At 38.2% G+C, this 25582-nt stretch overlaps 1 protein-coding gene and 1 pseudogene across 1 annotated transcript; one reads left to right on the plus strand and one right to left on the minus strand.

The window, feature by feature from the left end:
- Positions 1-5272: 5272 nt before the first annotated feature.
- On the plus strand, positions 5273-6232 carry LOC119536982 (olfactory receptor 2D2). Its single transcript, XM_037839621.1, has one exon. The coding sequence runs from the start codon at positions 5285-5287 to the stop codon at positions 6230-6232; it is 948 nt and encodes a 315-aa protein (XP_037695549.1). The 5' UTR covers positions 5273-5284.
- A 7552-nt stretch (positions 6233-13784) lies between these two features.
- On the minus strand, positions 13785-14737 carry LOC119537611 (annotated as a pseudogene).
- Between the last annotated feature and the right edge of the window lie 10845 nt (positions 14738-25582).

The following is a 25582-nucleotide window of genomic DNA, read 5'->3' on the forward strand; positions in this document are numbered from 1 at the left end:
ATAAGAGAGATCATAACTATTTTTTTCTCTCATATCTGGCTTTTTTACTCCACATGATGTCTTTAAGATTCAGTCATGTTATAGCATGTATCAGAACTTAATTCCTTTTTATGACTGAGTAATGTCCCATTATCTTTTCAAATAACAAGAAATACTAAAGGGAGCTCTAAAGGCAGATAGGAGAAGACAAGAGAGAGATTCAGAGAAGAGTGTAGAAATGAAGACTATCAGTAAGGCAAAAAGAGAGAGAAAAAATAAAAATAAAATAAGATATGACATATAAAATCCAAAAGACAAAATGGTAGACAGTAGACAATATTTTGCATGAAATTAGCCAGAAACTAAGGGACAAATACTGTATGGTCTCACTAATATGAACTAACATTAATGAGTGAACTTCGAGAATTAAAGTTGAGAACACAGGTTATTAGCAGATAGAAAGAGGATAGAGATCAGGCATCTGATGCTGAAGGAATACAGAATGTTCAACAGGATTGATTGTATAGATCCAAAAATAGCACAATACTGTGTGATGGGAGCACAATAATGTAAGTACTTTGAACAAAGATGAGTGTGAGTATGGATGAAAGGGGAAGGCTAGGGGTATGTATGATACCAGAAAGAAAGAGAGAGGATAAAGACTGGGTCTGTATAATTTAGTGAAGCCTGGAGTGGTCAATGATGGTAATCAAGTATACTAATATTAGAGTGTTTTTACCTGAGTGAGAGCAAATGAATGTCAACATTGCAAGATATTGAAAACTCGGTGGTATAGGGGAAAATGCAATCAATGCAAACTAGAGTCTGTAGTTAACAGTAAGAATGTAATATGCTTCCATTAATTGTAACAAAGGTAATATACCAAAGCTGAATGTCTGTAAGAGGGGAATATAAGGGAGTGGTGTGGGATTCTTGGTGGTGGTGTTGTATGACCTTTTCATTGTACTTTATTTTATTTTTTTTTCTTCTATCATTTTTTCTTCTTCATTTTTTTCCCTCCTCTTCCTCTTTGAGGAAGAATGGAAATGTCCTCATATAGATTGTGGTGGTAAATGTATAACTATATAATTATACTAGGAATCATTGATTGTTTACCTAGGATGGGTTGTATGCTGTATGAATAAAACTGTTTAAAAAATAAACAGAGGGATACAAGTGCTGGAGATTATGTGGAGAGAGGGATGTACCTATTCACTGTTGGTGGGGAAGTAGAATGGTGCAGACCACCTGGAGGGCTGTATAGTGGTTCCACAGGAAGCTCAGTGTGCCATAGGGTCCTGTAACCCTGTTATTGGTTGTATACTTGGAGGAACTGAGAGTGGGGACACGAGTGAACATTTGCACACTGGTGTCTGTGGTGGCAGTATTCACGATTTGCATTGGATGGAGGTGGCCTAAGGGTACATTGACTGATAAACAGAATGGTGAACTGTGGTGTATACATACAGTGGAATATTGAGATATGACAAGAAGGAGTAAAGTTGTGAGGTATGCAACTAGGTGAATGGACCTTGAGGACAGTAGGTTGAGTGAAATAAGCCAGAAATGAAAAGAAAAACATTATAACATTTCATTAATATGGACTAACAATAATGTACAAACTCTGAGAGTTGAATTTGGGAACATGCATTATTAGGGGAAGGATTATGTAAAGGTTCCTAGATTTAAGCTCTTAGAGCAGTCACATCTATTTATGAATTGTAACCATTATTTCTAAATTCTGAGATGCTGTTTGTATGTGACCTGGCCGGTCCCTGGAGCTTCAGGTGTCTGTGTGGTGCCTGGGACTCGGAGCCAGAGTTCTGCTCCTGTGTCAGTATTGCCCCACACAGCAACTGTTAAAGAGGCTGAAAAAGAGATCAGACTTCAATTGGAGATATAAATGAATTGGACTTGGTTGAGATTGGGGTAGATCAGACTAAAGGGTAGAGGATATTAACTGTGTTTTGAAACTTTGCCTTCTGTGTGAGACCAAAGGAAGAGATGCTTATTTGGAGTAAAATCAATATTTTCTGCAGCACACTATATAATTTGACTTGTATGTCAGTTTACTCAAACACCATAATTACATGGAACCTTGAAGAGTGAGTGAGATCTGGTTGGTTTGTACAGGTTAGCCTGAAGCTCCGATACATCCCAGGGTAATTTGGGCAAAGAATAAAAAGTATTTGCAAAGCCTCCTTGAGGGACTGGGGAAAAATGTGGAAATATTAAACTTACCCACCTGTGGAATTCCTGATATTCTCACAAGCATTGGGGACTACCAGTTTAGTAGGCTGAGCACTTGATCTTGAAGCTTGCCCTTATGAAGCTTGTTACTGCAAAGAAGAGGCTATGTCTACTTATAATTGTGCCTGAGAGTCACCCCCAGATAATCTCTTGTTGCTCAGATGTGGCCTCTCACTCTAAGCCAATTCGGCAGGTAAATTCACTGCCCTCCCCCTTACATGGGACATGACTCCCAGGGGTTAAATCTCCCTGGCAATGTGAGACATGACTCCTGGGGATGACCTTGGAGCTGGCTTGGTAGGGTTGAGAGCCTTCTGGACCAAAAGGGGGAAGAAAAATGAAACAAAATAAAGTTTCAGTGGCTGAGAGATTTCAGATGGAGTTGAGAGGTCATTCTGGGGGTAACTCTTAAGCATTATATAGATATCCCTTTTTAGTTTTTAGTTTATTAGAATAGCTAGAAGGAAATATCTGAAACTGTTGAATTGCAATGTAGTATCCTTGATTCTTGAAAACAATTATGTGATTGTATAGCTTATATGGTTTGGTTGTGTGATTGTGAGAGCCTTGTGGCTCACACTCCCTTTACCCAGTGTATGGACAGGTTAGGGGGAAAATGGGGCAGGGGGTAAAGGAATGGTGTTGGGGGAGGAGGGTTGTGGGATGTTAAGGGTGTTCTTTTTTACTTTTATTCTTATTCTTATTCTTATTTTTATTTTTTGAAGTAATGAAAATGTTCAAAAATGATAGTGGTGTTGGGTGCACAACTATGTGATGGTGCTGTGAACATCTGTACACTTTGCATGATTATATGGTCTGTGAATATATTTCAATAAAATTATATTTAAGAAAATAAACTGAACGAATCAAATTATCTAAACAGAATACAAGAAAGTCTAAATGTTCCTAAAAGTTTAAACCACTAGAGTCCTCTATAGCAGTGGTATAAATATAATCCCTTACCAAGACTTCTTTAACTTCCTCTTAGCTTAACCAAACTTTGAACCCAGTTCTCCAAATTCTAGGCTCCTGGCCTCCCTGTCACCCCAGTACAGGTGTATGTGTGTGTGTGTGCGTGTGCATATCTTGTCAAAGAAAAAATTGCACCAAAGTTCAGCAGGCAAGAATGACTTTATTCAGGTGCTGCTGTAACAGGGGAGTGAGAGTGGAACTCAACTTCTTCAAACAAAGGACAGCAGGTTTCTTAAGAGCTGAGAGTGGGTTGGAGGAAAAGCACTGAAAGATAATAATGAGGGGAGGTTGATACTGGAGTAGATGAGTAATTTACTGAAGTTTCAATTAGGACCACTTAGCTCATAATGTTTTCTTTTGTGGTAATTAGGCTGCATGGAATCTATAAAGGCAGGGAGAGAGTAGGAGAGAGAGAAGGAACTGTTTAGGAGCCTCTCTGGAGCCTGGATAGTCCTGGTAAGAGAAATGGGGAAGAGGGAGGTCTGAAGGGAGTTTGATAGTTAGAATAGTTAGGGTCTGAAGTTGTCTTTTTCCCTTTATTTTCCTGCAGCTGGATTTTTTCTTCAAGGCAGTCAGGATGGGGGAGGGAGTGGGTAGGAGCACAAGAGGAGTAAGGCTGGCAGCTTGGTCAAGAGAAAGAAAAACAGCCTTGGTTGAGCTATATATCTGTGTCTATGCCTATGTCTATGTTATGTCTATCTACATCTACATCTATATCATCTTCATCTACATCATATATCTCTATCTTCTAAATATATTTGTCATGTCTATATCTATATTAATAGACAAATATATTGTGTTAGTTCTGTTTCTCTTGAGAACCCTAATACTTGATCTTGTTTAAAAAAATTACAATTTCCAGTTGGTTATTGCTGGTGCAGAAAATTGCTTTTTTTTGTTTGTTTGTTTTTGTGTTTGAGTGAGCGCCTGTGTGGAAAACTTGGAAATCTTTCTTATTTCTTGTAACAGTTTGTTGATTTTTCTTTTAAACTTGAGTCTTTAAAGTAAGAGGTCTTTCTTCCCCCTCTCCTTGGAACAGCTCCATGAAATTTCATTATTGATCCCCAATTCTTACAAATCTCTTTAGGGATGTTGGCAGGCTTTCTCACCACCTCAGCCAAATATGTGACCAAATTTTTTCTTTTTTTCACTTCATTTAATTAATCATTTATTTCATAAAGCACTATGCTGTGTCTTTCAATGGGAACCAAGATGAAAAAGACAGCCATAGTTTTCAAAGGAGATATTAACATTGGGAGAAGTAAATAGACGAAGCAAGGCAGTGAAGGATAATGATGAACTGGATGGGAGAGTAAGCACTGAGCTTGGGCTGAGTAGGAAACTAGCTAAACTGGTGATTTAAAATGGAAACTTTGTTGTGAGGGTGTGTCTCCTATTTTGGAAGTTCTTTCATCATCAAAAATCCTTATTAGAGAGCTCTAGCTGGAACTAGATATGGGATTACCAAAGAGATTATGGCACACTATCCAGAATTACAATTTGGTTTCCTGGTTTTTTTTTAAGATAAGTTATTTTCTTCAAGAAGCATATCAGCTCTACAAGGTACTTTCACTCTTAACTGATTTCTTAAACTTTTGTTAAGTATGTTTTCAGGAAAGAGACAACTGGAACAGTTGCATGTCCAAAGCATTAAAAAAAATCCACACAATCATGAGATAGAGGAAGTGTGGCAAGAACAGTATAAGAAAGAAAACTAAATAGAAATTAAATGACAGGACTTTTCAGATGAATTCAGTCTATTCATGTATTAATGTTAGTCATATAATAAAATGTATTATTATAGGTTTGGTATTCAGAATAAGTGACATGATTCTTCTGATCTACTCTACACTTCCCGGATGACATGAACAATGGAATCAACCATCTTATAAAGTACTAAATTTTGCAACACTAGAAATGTTCCAACTAAACAGAATGATCATCTGCTAAGGACCTTTAAAAGGGGATTATTGAAATGGTAGAAGTGATTGTGGAAAATTCCTACTTCTTCAAACTCTGAATTATATAATTTTACAGGTGTGCATGCCATTGTTTAGCATATAGTGAAAAAAAGAGACAAACTATGAGACAGACAAATGAGACGGAGGTGACAGAATTCTTCCTTCTGGGACTCTCTGATGATCCACATACCCAGCAGTTGCTCTTTGTGTTGTTCCTGGGTGTCTACTTGATCACTGTGCTTGGAAATCTCCTTCTCATGTCCCTTGTTCAGGTTGACTCCCGACTTCACACACCCATGTATTTTTTTCTCTGCAACTTGTCTCTGGCTGACCTCTGTTTCTCTACCAGCATTGTTCCCCAGGTGCTAGTCCACCTGCTCTCCAGGAAGAAGTTCATTTCATTTGCACGTTGTGCAGCTCAGCTTCTACTCTGCCTCATTTTGGGGGGTACACAGTGTGCCCTCCTAGCAGTGATGTCCTATGACCGGTTTGTGGCCATCTGCAACCCTTTGCATTATCCTAGCATCATGACCTGGAGGATGTGTGTCCAGCTAGCCACAGGATCATGGACCAGTGGTATTCTGGTAGCTGTGGTAGATACCAGCTTCACACTGAGGCTGCCCTACCGAGGCAGCAATGGCATCGCTCATTTCTTTTGTGAGGCGCCTGCAATGCTGATCCTGGCATCCACAGACACCCGTACTTCAGAAACAACCATTTTCCTCATGGGGGTTGTGATTCTCCTTGTACCTGTTTCCCTAATTCTGGTATCCTATGGCCACATCATAGTGACTGTGGTGAGGATGAAGTCAGCTGCAAGGAGCCTCAAGGCATTCTCTACCTGTGTCTCCCACCTCATTGTGGTCATCCTTTTTTATGGGTCAGCAATTGGCACCTATATGACACCCAAGTCTTCCAAACAGCAGGTAAAAGTAGTGTCTGTGTTCTATGCAGTGATGACTCCCATGCTTAATCCTCTCATCTACAGCCTGAGGAACAAGGATGTGAGGGGAGCCCTGAGGAAAGTAGCCACAGGCAATCTCCAAGGCAGTCTTGGAATCTCTCACTGACAGTGAGTTCAGGGACTCTGCTGGCTTCCTACTTGTAAGACTTGCTGTAAAGACCCCTTCCTTGGGAATTTGGAATATGGTAAGAGTCTCACCCTTGGGCTTTGTCTACAGACCCAACCTCCAACCTTTCATCCTGAATTCCTTTGTAGAAGAAGAACAATAATTCCTGGCATAATAGAATGGAGGGTCTGCTTCTTCTGGTTGGTCCTTTTGCACCTGCAGGTTAGGAAATCCCCTGGGAAGCAATCACATTTTATAAATCCTGGAACCTGTAAAAATCTCTTTTTAGTCATTCTGTATATTACTTTCTATCCCAGATTCTACTCCAACTTCATTATATTTTAGTATTTCTGCATCTCTCTCTGCACCATCAAATAGACAATAAATTATCAAACATTACTGAATCACTTCCTATGAACTGGGTGCTCTTTGGGTGGGAGTGCGTGTGCATGTATATGCATCAACATCAGTTTGAAGAGAGTAATAGAGAGCATGGGTACAATGAAGCAGAATATATGTGCTCTGCTATCCTCACAATCTTCATAGAGACGTGAGGATTGCCTCTATAAGAATATGCTGTCATAAAAGTGAAGACAGTGTTTTGGAAACCAAGAAGAAATAGTGACATATCCCAGGGATAACAAGAATGAAGAGCTGTCACCTATCCTATACCTAAAGGACCAAGAGGAAGGAATAGGACCCTGGAGAGGGCAGGTGATCACTAGGCCTAAATTTCTCATCATAGCTTCTTTCTCTCACCCCCTTTTCATGGTTTTCTTATTTTCTAACGGCACCTCAGCCGCTGGGATTCTTTACCTGGTGTGGTGACCTAAACTTTCTTTCCCAAAGGATTTGAGTTCTTGTTGATCCTTTTGTAAACTGTGCAGATCGTGGCTATTGATCAGAGAAGTGTTATAAGATATCCCAGTGAATCTTCTGGTTTCTAAACAAAGTCCTCACCCCCAGTATGTATCAGCAACCCAGTTTGCTCTTGACACTCCAGATTAATCACACCAGGCAATAGAGTAATTTTGTGTGGCTGCTGATTCAGTAATACAAGGACCTCAATACCAGTGCACAGTCCTTGCTTCCAATCATTAGGACCATGCATGAGAGGTTCTGGACCATGGTTAAAGTATGCCTTCTTTGAGCACTAGAAACTTGAAATAAACCAAGCCCAAGAAAGTGAGGATGGGAAGGAAAAACTTCTTATTGGGTTACTTACTGGAATAATGAAGAGAACCACTCTGTCTTTGGTTTGCTGACTTATGCATTTTGGCTGTTGTAGAGACAGCCCTGTATATTGGCCAATATTTTAAAGCATATAATACCTTTCTATAAAACAGCACCCTACTTCTAGGAGATTGTCTTTTAGCCGGAATTGGAACTGGGACTGCATCAGGCCATTCCACTATTCTATCAGGTTAACTGTTTCTGGATGATGATGGGATGCATACTGAGACAAGTAAATTCAGTGGGCTTGAGCCTACTACCAACATTTTATCACCAAAGAATGTGTCCCCTGGGTGCGGTTAATGTTGTATGGGGGATACATATCTAGCGATAAGGAATTCTGTAAGTATGTGAATGGTGGTACTAGAAGAAACACTGTGAGTTTATTTTTGTGAGGACAAAACACTGACTCCTCAATGATATAGGGGATGCAGTGTTATCAACATGGCACCAGGGTTCAACTGATTCTCTTGGCGAATGGTACTATATTGAGGTTTTGATAAATATAAACAGCCCAACCACTATCACACATAATATAAAAGATCCTGGAGCCCTCTTTTGGTCAGTGTGCATTTTCCTCCCCATAGCCTCTGGCAAACATTGATTTGCTTTCTGTCACTGTATATTTACCTTTCCTAAAATTTCATGTGAATGGAATCAGACAACATGGAGTCTTTTTGGTCTAACTTCTTTTACATAGGCTAATGCTTTTGAGACATATTCATATTGTCGAATGTGTTAATAGTGTGTTGCTGAGTAGTATTCTATTGTATGTGTATATCAAATTTATTTTTCCATTCATCAGTTGGTGGACATTTGGGTGGTTTCCAGTTTTTGGCTATTATGAATAAAGCTGCAGGAAACATTCAATAGATTTTTATATTTTGTCTTGTATCCTGCCACCTTGCTAAAGGAATTTCCTATTAGACCTATTTTGCTGAGAATTTTTATCAGGAATGGATGTTCACTTTTTGTCAAAAGCTTTCCTTCTGCAGCTGTTGAGCTAATCACCTGATTTTTAAAAAATTTGTTAACGTGGTAAATTACACTGATTGCCTTTTCCCCCCTTTTTTTCTTTATTAGAGAAGCTGTGGGTTTACAGAACAATCATCCATAAAATACAGAATTCCCATATGCCACCCATTATTAATATCTTGCCTTGGTGTGGAACATTTGTTATAATTGATGACAGCACATTTTTATAATTGTACTATTGACTATAGTCCATGGTTTAATTTAGGGTTCACTGTATAGTTTAGTTCCGTGAATTTTTAATAAAACTTTTATTGTTACCATATATACAATCTAACATTTTCCCTTTTGCTCACATTCATATATATATATTTCAGTGTGGTTAATTATGTTCACAATGTTGTGCTACTCTCACCACCATCCGTTACCAAAGCTTTTCCATCATTCCAATAGGAACCTTGTACATTTTAAGCCTTAACTTTCCATTCCATATTCCCACCCCATCCCCTGGTAACTTTTATTCTTCTTTTTGAATGTTAAACCAATCTTGGATTCTTGGGAAAAACCACACTTGTTCATAACGTCTTATCCTAAATTTATTATTTGTTTTATATATTGTTGTATCAGATCTGCTAAAATATTTAGAAACTTTGCATATGTATTCATGAGGGATAAGGGTCTATAGTTTTTTTGTTGTTGTTGCAGTTTAGAGCATTTTATTTAGGACATGATTTCTGCAGTAACAAGGACACAATTCATCTGCAAAAGCAGAAGCAGCTTCTAGGTCAGGGAGCTTATGGGCAGGTGTTTTTTTTAAATTTTTTTTTTATTAGGGAAGTCTTGAGTTTACAAAACAATCATACATAAACTACAGGATTCCCATACACCACCCCACCACCAACACCTAGTATTGGTGTAGAACATTTGTTACTATTGATGATAGCACTTTTTAAAAATAATTGTACTTTTTTTTTTTTCAAGTTTTATCGTGTGCTTAGTACTAAAGAGCTCCTAGAGCTGCATGTTGCTGGCACTAACAAATTAGAGTTGATTTCTGGCTAATGATTATTACAGAACACTGAGGAAAATGTCAACCATGACAATCAGTAAAAAAATCTAATTTTCTCTCTCATGAAGAGCAGAGGTTATGTTTATTAATAGCCTCACTTATAAATTAAATGATGCTCCTTCAAAGCTGTATTTTGATGCTGTTTCTTTTCCCTTGTTGCAAATAACCAACAAAGTACAAAGTGCTTCTAACTGGCAATCCAAACATGGGAGGAATCATGACTAACCATCTACTTGCTATTATTTTTAAAGTGCAAACTCAAACTTTTGCGTCTGGCAACATTACCAAAAGGGGAAAGTTGACCCCCCCCCCCCAACTTGTTCCATTAAAATAAGCATATTCTAATTTATAAAATGAAATTTTAAAAATTCAGTATGAAGCTTCAGCACCTATTAACATTTCAAACACTGATTTCTAATTCCCAGAAATAATAGACATAGTAGTTGTGAGACTAATTTGAAAAGTTTAACAGTGTTATACAAATGTAAGGTATTATTATTAGATGGTAGGTGGAATGACATGATTCCTGATCATATTAATATATAAGGTATAAACACAAGACTCTGATTTTGCTGATACTTTAAAATTTAAAAATGAAGAACATCTCACTTATGTATCTTTGTTTCAAGTAGTTTCTCTAAGATGGATTTACAAAATAATACAGAATATGATTTCAACATACACATTCATTTTAGAGGCCAAAAAAAAAAAAAAATAGGATTTAGTAATGAGGTAATTTCTATTGGATTTTATGTTAGTAGCAATCAATGAGCTTAATTTTTAAAATAATTTAAAAAGTAAACTTTAGTTAGTGATTTCTTTTCCTAAATGAGTATCAGCTGTTTTAGTCTTGCCCCATTAAATGGGTCTCTTTTGTTTGGTCAATATGATAGAGAAGCTCTGCAGGTAAGAAGTATCCAACATATTCCACTATATCTGGATTAGTGACATAATGGTAGTGTTCACCTTTTCATCTCTCTATTGTCTTTCCTTCTGATAAGTTCTGTGTGTTAGGGTTCTCTAGGGAAAAAGAATCAACCAGAGATATCTATAAATATAAAATTTTATAAAAGCGTCTCACGTAACCATGGGTATGCGTGAGTCCAAATTCCGTAGGGCAGGAATTATTATTATTATTATTATTATTATTATTGTAGAGATGTCTATTTCTCCCTTCACTTTTGCCAGTGTTTGTCTCATATTTTATTTATAAGGTGCATAAATGTTTGTGATTGTTATTTCTTCTTGGAGGGCAAATTCTTGGAGGAGGGTCACCCAAGATAGAACTTTTCCAAGTCAGTATCTACCTGTCAGAACAGAGCCAGGGACCACACACCAGCTCCAAAGATCCCTGGGGAGAGGGACAGTAAAGAAGGCGTAAGCCTTTTTGATCTCTCCCTTAAGCTGTGCTTGCTTGGCCTTCCCAGGAGATGGCATCCTTCAGCTAACTTCTCACCACAGCACAAGAGAGGAAGTGCTTGCTTAAACCTCTACCACTTCTGCCCTTGTCAGGAGTGAGGTTGAAACAATGTTTGTGGCCATCTTCGTCTAGGGTAGGTTGAAACATTGGCTCAGAGCCGGGGACCCAGTGATCTGAATTTGCTAATCAAAAGCCAGGATCAGTGCTTGGCCATACCCCATCCCATTCCTGGGGAAGAGGATTTTTATGTCTCTTTCTGTATGCAACTGAAAGCCAGGAGTGGGCCTGGAGGCGACCTCCCTAAAGAGTAGAGGATGAGTGCCGACAGTTGGGAGTGAGTTACTTGGAGTTGTTTGACACAGTTTCTCTAATTCTTCCAGCGTTCTTCTGTCCCCTAGAGCCCCAGCACAATTGTTTCAGACAGTACCTGCCTGTTTACTAGCTGTTTTGGTGGAAGGAGTGAGTCCTGTAGCTCCCTACTCTGTCATCTTCCCTGAAAGTTCCCTGCAGTTTTCTTTCATTTTAATGCCTTTCTCTACCTTTGGTGTCAGGGTAACACTGGCCTCATAGAATGAGTTGATATGTATTCCCTCTGTTTCAGTTTTTTTGCAAGAATTTGTGAAGAATTGGTATTATTTCCTCCTTAAATATTTGGTAGAATTCAAACATTAATTCAAACATGAATTTGAATGTTTAGACCATTCACATTTAATGAGAAGCTATCTGGACCTGCAGTGTGCTTTGTCAGAAGGTTTTTAATACAATTTCAATTTCTTTAATAGATATAGATCCATCCACATGATATATTTCTTCTTGTGTGAGCTGTGGTAATTTGTATCTTTCAAGGAATTTGCCTATTTCACCTAAGTTGATGAATTTATTGCCACAAGTTGTCTTATAATTCACTGTTTGTAGAATCTGCAATGATGTACCCTTTCTCACTCTAGATATTGGTGATTTGTGTCTTCTTCCTTACTTTCCTGTTCAGTTTGGCTCAAGGTTTATCAATTTTATTGATCTTTTCCCAGAATATTCATTGCTTTTCTCTATTGGTTTTCTGTTTTGTATTTCACTGAGTTCCACTTTATTATTTTCTTTATTCTGCTAAATTTGTTCTTATTTTTTCTCGTTTCTTTAGGTGTAAGCTGAGGGCAATGATTTGAGGTCATTTTTTCTTTTCAGTGCTGGCATCATCCCACAAATTCTGATAGCTTGTGCTTTCACTTTAATTCAGCTCAACATATTTTCTAATTTCTCTTTTAAATTCTTCTTTGACTCACGGGTTATTTAGAAGTGTGTTATTTATTCTCCAAATATTTGGGGATTTCCCAGAGATTTTTTTGTTATTTGTTTCTAATTTAATTCTATACGGTCATATAACATACTTTATATGGCTTGAGTCCTTTTAAATTTATTGAGACTAGTTTTATGGCCTAGAATATAATCTGCCTTGATTTTTGAGCAAGATCATCTATCTATCATCTATCTTCTGCACATTGATTTTTGAGCAAGATCATCTATCTATCATCTGTCTTCTGCACTTATTCATAAATTATGGCCCTTCTGGGATCTCAACTGAAAGCCTGAGATAGTCTGCCTAACAAGACTTAAAATCCAACCTCTCAGCAACACTCAGTTACTAAATGTTATCTCAGATTTTTAAACTTTTACTGTAGTAACATACATACAATTCAGAATTTTTAACCTCTCATGTGCTACTTTCTTTTGCATTTCTTAGAGTCTCTCCTTATGCATAAACTACTTAGGAGTTGGCAAACAACTCATAAGGATATTTCCTGCAGATTTTGGACTTAATTGTCTGTGGTTCCCTCATCTTTATTATTTTAACTCTCTATTCCAAGACACTATACAACCTCAACTTCTAATTTGCATCTTCTTATTCCAGCGAGGCTGCCACTTTATCCTAAGTCTCTATTTTCCCCTATTAGAGAATGGGCAAATGTGCTTAGGAAAAACATAGAGCAGAGTGTTCTTCCCTCCTCTTACCTCTCTTCCCCAGTCTTGTGTTTGTTGGCCTCTAAAATATCTATTTTGTGTGTTTTGTTAATGTTTTATAGTTGTGTAGCTGCTTTGGGGGGAGATGGCTGGAATAGAGGTGCTGACATTAAAATTTCTTTAAAGTTCTTCAGGTGTTTCTGATCCACAGTTGAAAAACATTGGACTCTTATTGATGTGATTGAGGGGGAAGGTGATTTTAGATGAGGTTGGAAAAATAGAAAGGGGCTAGCAGATGTTGGGCACGTAGATTCAGTAAAGGTTTCAGAATTTATTCTAACTGTTATGGGAAGCTTTGGGAAATTTTTGAGTGAGGGAGTGAAATGATTTGATGATATATTGAAAAGTCTACCCAGGATTCTTTGTGGATATGGATTATAGGGTAGTGAGAATGAAATAGGAAATCTGCCAGGAGGCTACTACAATAATCAAGGTAAAGAATGATTGACGCTTGTCTAGGCTGATAGCAGTGTAGATGGAGAAAAGTTGGATATAGTACATAATTTGGAAATAATTTGATAGGCTTGCTGTTAAGTTGAATGTTAGGGATAAAGGATAGTGAATAAATGAGAATGGCTCCTAGAGTTTTTCCTTAAGCTACTAAATGAATGGTAATATTATTTACTGATAAATGGAAGAGGGGAATATGAACAAGTTTTATGGAGCTTTTTTAGAACAAATTAAATTGGGAGATGACTACTCACATTCATGTAGAGGTGTGAAGAATCCAATTGGATATACTGCAGCTCCAAGAAAGAGCAGAGAACAAAAACCCATTTTGGAATTCATTTTTTATTTCCTTTAGTCATTGCACTCTACCCTGTACTTTCCATCTAAGTCTGTTATAGTTTCTCAGGGTCCAGGGGCTTGTGTACAACCCTCCTCAGTGCAGCCTTTACTTCATTATTCCTTAAGCTGTAGATGATGGGATTCAACATGGGTGGTCACCACTGGTGTAGGAAAGTGACAGCAAACTTCTTGCTTTCAGGAGAGGTGCTGGACCGGGGCCGGAAGTACATGAGGATGGCAGTTGCTGTAGAAGAGGGACACAACCAGGATGTGGGAGGAACATGTGGGAGAAGGCCTTTTGTTTCCCCTCGGCTGAAGGCATCCTAAAGATAGCGGAGAGGATGCGGACATAGGACCCCAGGATCAGCAAGAAAGGGAAGAGGATGAATAGGACTGTAGATGTTAGAGCCTCTAGTTCAAACAGAGAGGTATCAGCACAGACCAATGCAATGACAGGGGGGCTGTCACAGAAGAAGTGGTTCACCTTGTTGGGGCCACAAAATGGGAAGCTGAAAATCCATGTTGTTTGCACAGTAGCAACTGGAATCCCTGAGAACCAAGAGGCAGCTGCCAGCTGGGCACAGGCTCTGTGGCCCATGATGACTGGGTAGCGCAGAGGGTTGCAGATGGCTACATAGCGGTCATATGCCATGGTGGCCAGGAGGCAGCACTCAGCAGCCCCAAAGAAGAAGAAGAAATACATCTGAGCAGCACAGCCAAGGAAGGAGATGGCTGTGTCATGCATGATCAGGGTCCCCAGCAGCTTGGGCACAATGACCAAGTTGAAACCTATCTCTAGGAAGGACAAGTTTCTGAGGAAGAAGTACAATCGACTCTGAAGGGCAGAGTCAGCTGTGGTGACCAGGATGATGAGGACATTGCCCGTTAGGGTAACCAGGTAAATGGTCAAAAAAAGGAGAAACAGGAGAGCCTGTAGTTCAGGCGACAGGGCTGAGAAGCTCACAAGAACAAACTCATGGACAATTGTCCAGTTTCCCCACAGCATTCTTCTGCCCAGGATTTCACTGGACTTTCAAACCCCAGGAAGGTAGAAGTCTCCATAGGTTATTTTTACCTGTATTATACCTTAGAAAGGGAATCTCCACAGTCCCATTCTTCACTTTTCTTACTCTGGTTGTTGATGATCAAACAACTGCACTCTCCAATGTAAAAAAACAAAAAACAAAAAACACCAAAAAAACCCTATCTGAACAAACAAATCTGACCATTGGATTCAGTTTGCTTTGAAGAATTTTTTTTCTTACAGAATTGACACACATAATATACATTGTACTTAGTCTGACTTTGCTCTGTAGGAGATTGTCACAGTTACAGATTCACTTCCATCTCCTATCCTATTGCTCTTTAAACTGTCAGTGGGTACTGAAAAAGGGAAGCTAGATCCAAGCATTTCTGAAGAGAGAGGTCTTGATGCACAATGAAAGGTGGTGAGGTCAGGCAGAGTATCTTTTCTGTAAAATGAAAGTGTAGGAAGGAAAAAAATGAAGAAATGAACAAACAACAATAAAATGTTTTTTGAGGAGCAGAGCTGAATGTGCCCCAATCTTGAAAAGCTCATTCTCAGGAAGATTTCAGTATGTTGAAGTAATCACCATTTTCAAATTCAGAAAATTGCTGTCTAAACAAGAAAACACACAGTATAAAAAATGAGATTTATCTTGATTCCAGGTCCAAATATTCTCCCTATGGCTGTATGTGATTAGGCAAAGATAACATAGACTCAAATAGTATCAGAATCATGGAGAGAAAATAGACATTTTAAACATAAATTCTTTCATTAGTTTTTTTTGGTTCACTTGTGTAGGACACACTCTTGACTCTCAGGAAATTCAGAGCTCAAGTTTTACATGTTAATAAAGTAAAACTCACATGCAGGTGTGACTAATAAGGTTAAATACTCTGAAAAAGAAACAGTATTTCATCATTCCATCAATAATTTAGCTTCAAAAACTGGGACCCTGAAGTTCTTTCTGATGACTATAAAATTAAATGGAAGAATAAATCCAAAGCATTTAGCATGGTGTCTGGCACATTATAAATGATCAGTAAATGCTAACCATTACTATCATTACAATATAGCACTAGAACTGCCTTATTGTAAAGACTGCTTCTTATCCAAACAATTGATGGAAGTACTGAAGCCCCTGCTATTCAATCCCTAAGACAAAAGAATCACAAACTCAATAAAATAAATATTGATTATCATCTATGTGCTAGGCACTGGTCTAGATACTGGAAATGATACATCAGTAAATAAAACACAAATCTCTGCCCTCAGAGAACTCACCTAATAGGGAAGGCAGATAATAAAGTAAGTAAAACATACAGTTTGTTAGGTGGAGCAATGGAAAAGAACAAGGCAGCAGAGAAGGAGGTAGGCATTTGGGGTATGGGGAGTGTCCGGGAAGCCTTCACAAAGAGGGTGATATTTGAGCAGATGTCTGAGCAGGTACAGGAGGAGAAGTCAAGGTGGTGAAATAGAAGGGAGATAAAGATTAAATGTTCCGGTTTTCTAATGCTGCCAGAATGCAAAATACCAGAAATGGATTGGCTTTTATAAAGTGGGTTTATTTGGTTACCCAGTTACAGTCTTTAGGCCATAAAGTGTCCAAGGTCAGGCATCTACACTAGGGTACATTCACTGGAGAAAGGCCATTGGCATCGAGAAAACCTCTGTTAGCTGAGAAGGTATGTGGCTGGCATCCACTTGCTCCCAGGTTGAGTTTCAAAATGGCATTCTCCAAAATGTTGCTCTTGGGGTGTTTTGTCCTCTCTTAGCATCTCCTTTTCAAAATGTCACTCTCAGTTCTCTCCAAAATAGCACTCTTAGCTGCTCTGGGGTCCCTCTGTCTGTGAACTCCTTTATAGGACAACAGTGATCCAATTAACACCCACCCTGAATGGGCAGGGTAACACCTCCATGGAAATTATCCAATCAAACATTTCACTCACAGTTGATTGAGTCACATCTCCATGGAAATAATCAAAGAATTCCAATCTAATCAACACTAATACATCTGCCCTCACAAGACTGTATCAAAGATAATAGCGTTTTGGGGGACAGAATACATTCAAACTAACACAATAAAAAAGGAGGAAATTGTTACAGCTGCTGACACCTATTCACCAGGACATCGTTTCTTCTATGAAAATATATTTGATATATCAGCTATTTTCATTGGAAGTACTAACATTTATTGAGCACTAAATGAGTGCCAGACACTATTCTAGGTATTTTCCATGTATCTTATTTAATTTTCACAGCAACCTAAAGATATAGGTACTATTATCATCATTTTATAGCCAAAGAGGCACAGAGCAGTTGAGCACTTTCCCCGAGGTTAGGCAGCTATCAAGAGTTGGCTTCAGGATATGCATCCTAGGCAGCCTGACTCCAGGGCATGATTTACCAACAGGCAACAGTTCCTTCCACTCTCTCAGTCCCAGCCCACAGGTGAGGGCAAGCAGGAGTATATATGGTAGGGTGGTAGTAAGACAGCAAAAAGCAAGACAATTTCTAAAGATGGGCAAGAAGTTTCAGTATATTAGCAACACTGGAGATCTGGAATACTAATTCATAATCCTTATATTAGAATAACCATTAATTTATGTCTCTGTCTCATACTCTAGATGGTATATTCCTGGAGAGTAGAAATTGTGTCATTCCATTTTTATCCCAATGTTTAGCAAGGTATATGCCTTGTACATTTTTATTGAATGAATAATGAAGAAATGCGATAAATAATCAGAGAAATATGTAAATACTTTCTTTAGTTAGAAATATGTTCTCTATAAACAGATAATTTAGGCACAGCAAGCCCTGTTCATAAGGAATTTGGACATAGAATATCGTACAGCCTCATTCAATTATTCTGATAATTGAGGTATAAATTGAGTGATGAAGTATAAATTGTACTCATCTTCTTCTACCTCAGGCCTCTTCCTTGTGTCTACAGTATTTCAGTAAATGGTACCACCCAGTTGTATAATTCAGAAACTGGGATATAATGCTTTAAGCCAGCCCCCAGACTTGCGTATTCTTCCTCTTAAATATTGATTTAGTGTCACCTTCTCCATCCCTATTACCACTCTCTTTAAGTTCTGACTCTTATTTTCTCTGAACTGGAATACTGTATAAAATTACTTCTAGTTTATTCCCTTCAGACGGTTCTCCATTTGTGGGGAATCTTTCTGACAGCAACTCTGAATAAGTCATTTATATGCTTACCACCTTTCAATCACTTCCTATTGCCCACAGAATAAGGTACAAACTCTTTAACAGGATCCTTTTCTCTTCTCTCTGCTGATTTTATTTCTACAGTTTCAAATCCCCTACACAGCCTATGTTGCAGTCACATTAAAATACTTGCTGGTCATTGCATAGATTTCCCACCTCCTTGCATTTGCCCATGCAGTTCTCTACCCTTAAAAACCTCTCCCTGCAACTATGTCTAACTTTCTCCTCATCTTCCCAGTCTGAGCTGAGACATTATATTCCTTGTGAGGTTTCCCTGTTTTCCCCTGGCAGAGTCAAGTACTATTTTTTCTCTCTCACATAACATACTGGAACTTTATAATTGTGTATATGAGCTTCTATATATGTACGTCTGTTTACATTTTGTAATTGTTAACACCATGAGGACAAATCTGTCAGGTCATCGTTGTCTCTTTTCTCCTAGCAGAGTGCTTAACTCTGTGTGCTTGGTAATTAATGTAGCCTAAGGTTTAATTATTTTCACTGGAGTTTGATGACCCTATTGAATCTCTAGTTGACTCTATGGTCAAGTAGACCTCTGATGATGCTGTTGTTGTTTTTAAAGTAGGTGATGCATTAGTTTCCCTTTTTCAAGATATATTTATTTTGCTTAATTTTTTTGCTATGTTCTGTCTAGACAGAGAAGATAGCATTAAAGTTTTATTTTAATGGATTTTCATCACTCAGTGTGCCATGGATACCCATGCCCACTACTCCCCAATATTTATTCAAAATATTTTCTAGGACAGAGCCAAGATCCTGAGTCACATAACTTGACCCAATTCCCAAATCTATACTCCCTGGGCAAATTTGTTCATCAAAGTACAAAGCCATCTATTTTTTTCTATCAATGACCTTAAGTCATTTCAGATGTGGATTGAATATAAATTCACACAGTTAGATGTACGGTCATCTGGAGCATATCTCTTTAGTGTAGCAACAAAGATTTCCTAAAAGAGTTCATCTATGCCTTAGTGAAGAGCAGATAAACCATAGAGACACTCATTCTTTAATCCAAGATCTAATGTCAATTCTTGTAAAGCCTTTCTGAACTCCTGCCCCACCACACCAACTGGGAGTAGTTTAATTACCCTCTCCCTTGTGTTTCTTGTAGCATTTAAAGACACTTATTTTAACAGTGGCTTTGTATCATATAGGTACGGCCTCTCCTGCAAAGTATTCACTCCTTGAGGACCCAGACCAAGCCCTATTCATCATTGTATCCCCATTACATTGCCTTGTACCTAGTAAGCAACAATTACATGTTTGTTTAATTGCCAACTAACGTTTAGTTTAATAGTTAACTTTTGTTTCCAAAAGTTATTGGGGTTAGTTGTCATAAAATTCTTGGTGAATCTATGATGGATTAAATTAATCACTATTATTTTTTAAGTGTTTGTAAAAATCCTTTTAACAGTGTTCTAAATTATGGTCTGATAAGGGATATGGAAATAAGTATAGAAATAAAAAGCACTATACACATGTGAATTCTTACCATCATTATCATTATTATTGCCATTAGTATAGTTTCTGTAGATTCAAAAGCTTAAGATAAAGCAGTGTGGTATAGATAGAGAACAATCCAATGAAAAGTAATCAAGACCCATGACAGCTGAAACCAGAGGAAAACTGCAGCATAGCATAGTTTGCAAATTTCCTAAAGACAGCAAACAGATGATACTCCTTAGACAGTGGCAAACCTTTAAAAACAGCTAGGAAGAAAAGGTTCTCAGGCTCAAATTCAGAGGTTATCAAAAACATCTCTGAATGTTCAGTTAATGAAGCTGAGGGATTTTATATGTGCCTAACAGCAGCTTTTTCGACTGTCAAAGCAAGTGAACCCCTTTGCTTCTTTTTTCCAAACCAAATCTACGAGGAGTCTCAATACTTAAATCCAGTAACTTTTATCAAGGGGCGGTTTCTCAAAACTTCCACCTGTCTCCTGTCCTGTGAAATGGCCCCTCATGTATTTTCTTACGTTGCAAAGAAACACAGTATGAAAACATGATTCAGAACTTTGCATCTGCCTCCTTCCCAGAGCTGTAAATCCATTTCTCCTCTTCATTTGTCTTATATCTTCTCTAACCCTCTCCTTTATATTTCCTTCTTTCATACTTTTCATCTTTCTCTTCTGTTCCTAACTTTCTATTTCTTCTTTTCCCTACTAGGTAGAGGGGACATCACTGGGAATATTTTGGAGAATTGACTTTCCTAACTGTGCAAGTGTAGCTATGGTTAAAAGGGTGTTATTGATGCAGCATAATTCAGATACTGTTTTACTGCTGATATAGGAAAGCACAAAGCCTTTGATAAGTGTGGTTTGAGGGCAGCCACCAGAGAAAGGAAAAGAGGGATCCTTAGTTGGAAGGGTCAGGTGGATTAAGTCATGGGGAAATGTAGATGAGATTGAGGTTTCCTGGTCAGCTCATCTCTGTCAGCAGGAAGAACTAGCTAACACAAGATATTTTGTGAAACAACTGCATAAATAGTAGTCTTGAGGCCACATAGTTAAAATGGCAAGAGCACCGGACTTCAGAGTCATAGTTTCCTAGTTACGTCCTGGTTATTTTTTTAGCTTGAGACACTGAGCTAGTAGCATGACTTTTTCTGAGTTATGGTTTCTCAACTGTAGGATGATGATGATAATAATAATAAATGTCCTGCCCAGCTTACTGGGTGGTTGTGAGAATGAAATGAGACAATATATGTGTACTTCAAAACATTCTGAAGCACAATACATATATTATTATTATCATTGTTGCTATCCTTTCCCGGGGTCTCTTATTTGTCAAGCCCCATAAAACTCCATGTTCTTTATTTGAGACTCTCGATCTCCTTTCTTGTCTCTCAGAAATGTGTTAAGGAAGACACATTTTTTTGGTGGTGACCCATCATCGTCTTTCCAGGAAATCTCAGTCTGTGCCTTAATCTCACCCTTTACTCACCTTCTGTGAGTGACACTTGCCGGAATCACATTCCAGAGAAGCTCTGGTCTTCATCAGTCACCTCAGGGAAACCTTAGGTTAGGGCTGAATGAGTGACGCCAGAGGAATCCTAAATTATGTCTTTGTCAGTGCAAGTCATTCCAGAGAAGCCCTGGACTGTGTCCATGTGGGTCATTCCAAAGACTCTGTGGGGTGGGTTGTCTTGGTCCGCATTGCTGTGGAGCCCGTGTTACATTCTCAAAAAAGCTGCACCTAGGGGCTGTGTCTGTACCCCAGGTAAATCCTGGGCTATGGCTTGTTGGTCCCTGTAAAGAAGCTGTGGGCTGGGCTTGTATTAATCACTCTAGAGAATTCCTGGCTGCATTTCAGTCCCTGCTGTTTATGTAGGGAAATGATTCCCCTTCCTGCAGTGAAGTGAAATATTCACTTTCTGACAGGTGTGAGTTTGGAGGATTCCCAGGATGCAAAAATTCACGCAGATTCTGTATTCCAGTAATTGGAGGAAGTTCTTTATTGCAGCTCCAACTTTTCCTGCATTCAGGAGGGTATAAAATCAAAGGGACAGAACTTAGGGTTATGTGAGTTTAGAGATTAGAATAGCATGACAATCTTCTTTTCCACCTTCCCTCACTTCATTATCATTGGTCTGGTTCTCAGAAGTGTCTCTAACCTTGGTGCAGGAGTAGTTTTCAATCATGGTGTAAAGAACCCATTAATTATTGTGTGGACCAACTGGAGAATATTAATAAAACGCAGAGCAACTGCTTGGGGATGCTGTTGGTTGGGGATGCTATTATCTCCAGGTTCAGATGAGGAGAGGAAAGTCTGCCAGTCTCAAAATCCAGCCTTTCTGGAATGAAGGATGAGGATGAGGAAAAACAGTGAAGTCCATGCCTTGGGATAAAATTATATTTTTATCCAATTTTATGTTTCAGTGGCCAATGAACAATTATATGTTTCCGTGGCCAGTGAACAAATTTTTAAGATTACGTTTTTAATGTTCAAATCATTAGTTCAACAAATATTTATTGGGTGTCTAATATGTACCAGGCATTGGAGTTTTAGTAGTAAATTTAGTATACATTGTCCTTGGCCTTATGTATCATACAATTCAGAGGGGAAGACAAACATTAAAGAACCTTTTTAAAAATGTGAAATTACAACTGTGATTAATATGTATCTAGAAGAAAATAATGAAGAAATGATGAAAAAAATTGCTATTTTTGCACCACCGTTTTCCTTCCTAGTCATAAACTGATGAGCATGAAGGACTTGGATAACAATTTAATAAAGTTATTATGAAAGGCAATCCCAAAGATTCAGTCATGTCTTTGGATGGCTAAAAGAGAATATTTGAAGAGGAAAATCAATCAGCATGAACTACTTTCTCAGTCCCAACAAACCCAAAGTGGGCCACTGTGAAACTGAAAAATGAAGAAAAATAACTATTCCTACCTCATATAGCGAATGTGTAGTTCTGATTCCATTGTGAAAAGTAAAGGTGCTTGAAAAAAATGGGGACCATGAGAAAATATTTCTGTTCATGCCTTGTACTCTATTGTTAATGATACTGTATACCCTTGGGAGATGAGTTGGAATATCTGTGTGTTTGGTTCAAATTACCCATGCAACAATCTGGAGAAAAACTGATGTATCAGCAACTCACACTGGTGGGTAGATATTGAACTTAAAGAGGTTGTCACACATTGAACCATTTCTAAGATTTAGGTTTCAGTGGTCATTTATTAATTGGTCATTTTTTATGTTCTAATTAAAAGCTGTGGAATTTTTTCTTAACTCAGACTCAGACTTGACGAAAAATACTTCTAAAGGAATGAGTGTAATAGATAATGTTGACGTTCCTTTTCAATCCACTTGAGTCACTTTACAAGCTCTGTGCATCCTCCATCAGCTTCTGCAAATGTTGCTTCCAACAGATTGTACCTGAGGCCTTCAGAAGTATACCCTTGTACATGAGCTCCTTCCCTATAAGGAGAGCCAGAGGTGCCCAGGAGTTTTACTTCTCTCTCCTTTCCCACCCCACAGCTCCCCTGTAATCAATGGGGGAATTTTACCAAAATTATACCCTTGCTTAGATTCTTCCACTTTCATACCTGTCTTTCTCCACTCATTCATTGGTTTTTCCTCAATGAATCACTTCCACTTGGATCAGTGACGGCATATGTGATTCTGGCCTATGAGGAAAGCCTTTGGTCCTGAGGCAAATCAATTCCTGTGGGCTTGGGGTAGATATTCTTAAATGGTGGAATAAGATTCATAACACAAAAATATGAAATAGAAAGTTTTAGACTTGATCTTCTCTGAAAAAAATATTTACTTCATATCTCTTTATGGATCTCCTCCAGACCTTTAGAATGCCTATGTTCTACCATTGGAATTGATCTTGCTCCAAAATTAAACCTCCTCTTTTTTTTTCCATTTTTATTGAGATTGTTCAGATACCATACAATTATCCAAAGATCCAAAGTGTACAATCACTTGCCCCTGGGTACCCTCATACAGCTGTGCATCCATCACACTTAATTTTTGTTCAATTTTTAGAAACTTTTCATTACTCCAGACAAGAAATAAAGTGAAAGATGAAAAAAGAAAAAAAGAAAAGGAAACTCTAATCCTCCACTATCCCTAACCAACCCCCCTCAATTGTTGACTCGTAGTATTGGTATAGTACATTTGTTACTGTTTATGAAAAAATGTTGAAATACTACTAACTGTAGTATATAGTTTTGTAATAGGTATATAGTTCTTCCTTATATGCCCCTCTATTATTAACTTCTAATTGTATTGTCATACATTTGTTCTGGTTCATGGAAGTGATTTCTAGTATTTGTACAGTTGATCATGGACATTGCCCACCATAGGATTCAGTTTTATATATTCCCATCTTTTGACCTCCAGCTTTCCTTCTGGTGACATATATGACTCTGGTGACATATATGACTCCTTTCCACCTCATTCACACACCATTTAGCACTGTTAGTTATTCTCACATCTTGCTACCAACACCCCTGTTCATTTCCAAACATTTGAGTTCATCCTAATTCAACATTCTCCTCATATTAAGCAACCACTCCCCATTCTTAAGCCTCGTCCTATATCTTGGTACCTTATATTTCATGTCTATGAGTTTACATATTATAATTAGTTCCCGTCAGTTAGACCCTGTAATAATTGTCCTAATGTGTCTGGCTTATTTCACTCAGTATATTGCCCTCGAGGTTTTGTCATCAACCCATTTTTTTTTTTTAATATGGTTTTGTTCACTCACTATACATTCCATCCCAAGTAAATAATCGATGGTTTTCTGCATGGTCATACATTTATGTGTTTACCACCTTCACCACTATCTATATAAGAGCATCTATATTTCTTCCACAAGGCAGGAGGGAGAGTCAAAGAAGGTAGAGAGGCAAAAGAAAGAGGAAAAAAAAATGACAGCTAGGAAGCAGCAAAAGGAAAAATAACCTTAAATCAAAGTAGAATAAAGAATCAGACAATACCACCAATGTTAAGTGTCTAACATGCCTCCCCTATCCCCCCCTCTTATCTGCATTCACCTTGGTATATCACCTTTGTTACATTAAAGGAAGCATAATACAATGATTCTATTAGTTACAGTCTCTAGTTTATGCTGATTGCATCCCTCCCCCAATGCCTCCCCATTTTTAACCCCTTGCAAGGTTGACATTTACTTGTTCTCCCTCGTAAAAGAACGTATTTGTACATTTTATCACACTTGTTGAATACTCTAGATTTCACCAAGTTACACAGTCCCAGTCGTTATCTTTCCTCCTTTCTTGTGGTGTCTCACATGCTCCCCACCTTTCTCTCTCACCGTATTCATAGTTACCTTTGTTCAGTGTACTTACATTGTTGTGCTACCATCTCCCAAAATTGTGTTCCAAACCACACACTCTTGTCTTCTATCACCCTGTAGTGCTCTCTTTAGTATTTCCTGTAGGACAGGTGTCTTGTTCACAAAATCTCTCATTGTCTGTCAGAAAATATTTTGAGCTCTCCCTCATATTTGAAGGACAGCTTTGCTGGATACAGGATTCTTGGTTGGCAGTTTTTCTCTTTCAGTACCTTAAATATATCACACCACTTCCTTCTTGCCTCCATGGTTTCTGCTGAGAGATCCGCACATAGTCTTATGAAGCTTCTTTGTATGTAATGGATCGCTTTTCTCTTGCTGCTTTCAGGATTCTCTCTTTGTCTTTGACATTTGATAATCTGATTATTAAGTGTCTTGGCGTAGGCCTATTCATATCTCTTCTGTTTGGAGTATGCTGCACTTCTTGGATCTTAATTTTATGTCTTTCATAAGAGATGGGAAATTTTCATTAATTATTTCCCTATTATTGCTTCTGCCCCCCCTTTCCCTTCTGTTCTCCTTCTGGGACACCAGTGATACGTACATTATTGTACTTTGTTTCATCCTTGAGTTCCCGGAGACGTTGCTCATATTTTTTCATTCTTTTCTCCATCTGCTCCTTTGTGTGTAGGCTTTCAGGTGTTTTGTTCTCCAGTTCCTGGGTGTTTTCTTCTGCATCTTGAGATCTGCTGTTGTAATGTTTCCATTGTGTCTTTCATCTCTTCTGTTGTGCCT

Source organism: Choloepus didactylus, chromosome 6 (genome assembly GCF_015220235.1).
Source record: "Choloepus didactylus isolate mChoDid1 chromosome 6, mChoDid1.pri, whole genome shotgun sequence".
In the NCBI taxonomy this organism is placed as follows: Eukaryota; Metazoa; Chordata; class Mammalia; order Pilosa; family Megalonychidae; genus Choloepus; species Choloepus didactylus.

What these genes read in the sequence shown, in the direction of transcription:
- LOC119536982 (XM_037839621.1), top strand. Translation starts at nt 5,285, where the DNA reads ATGAGACAGACAAATGAGACGGAGGTGACAGAATTCTTCCTTCTGGGA.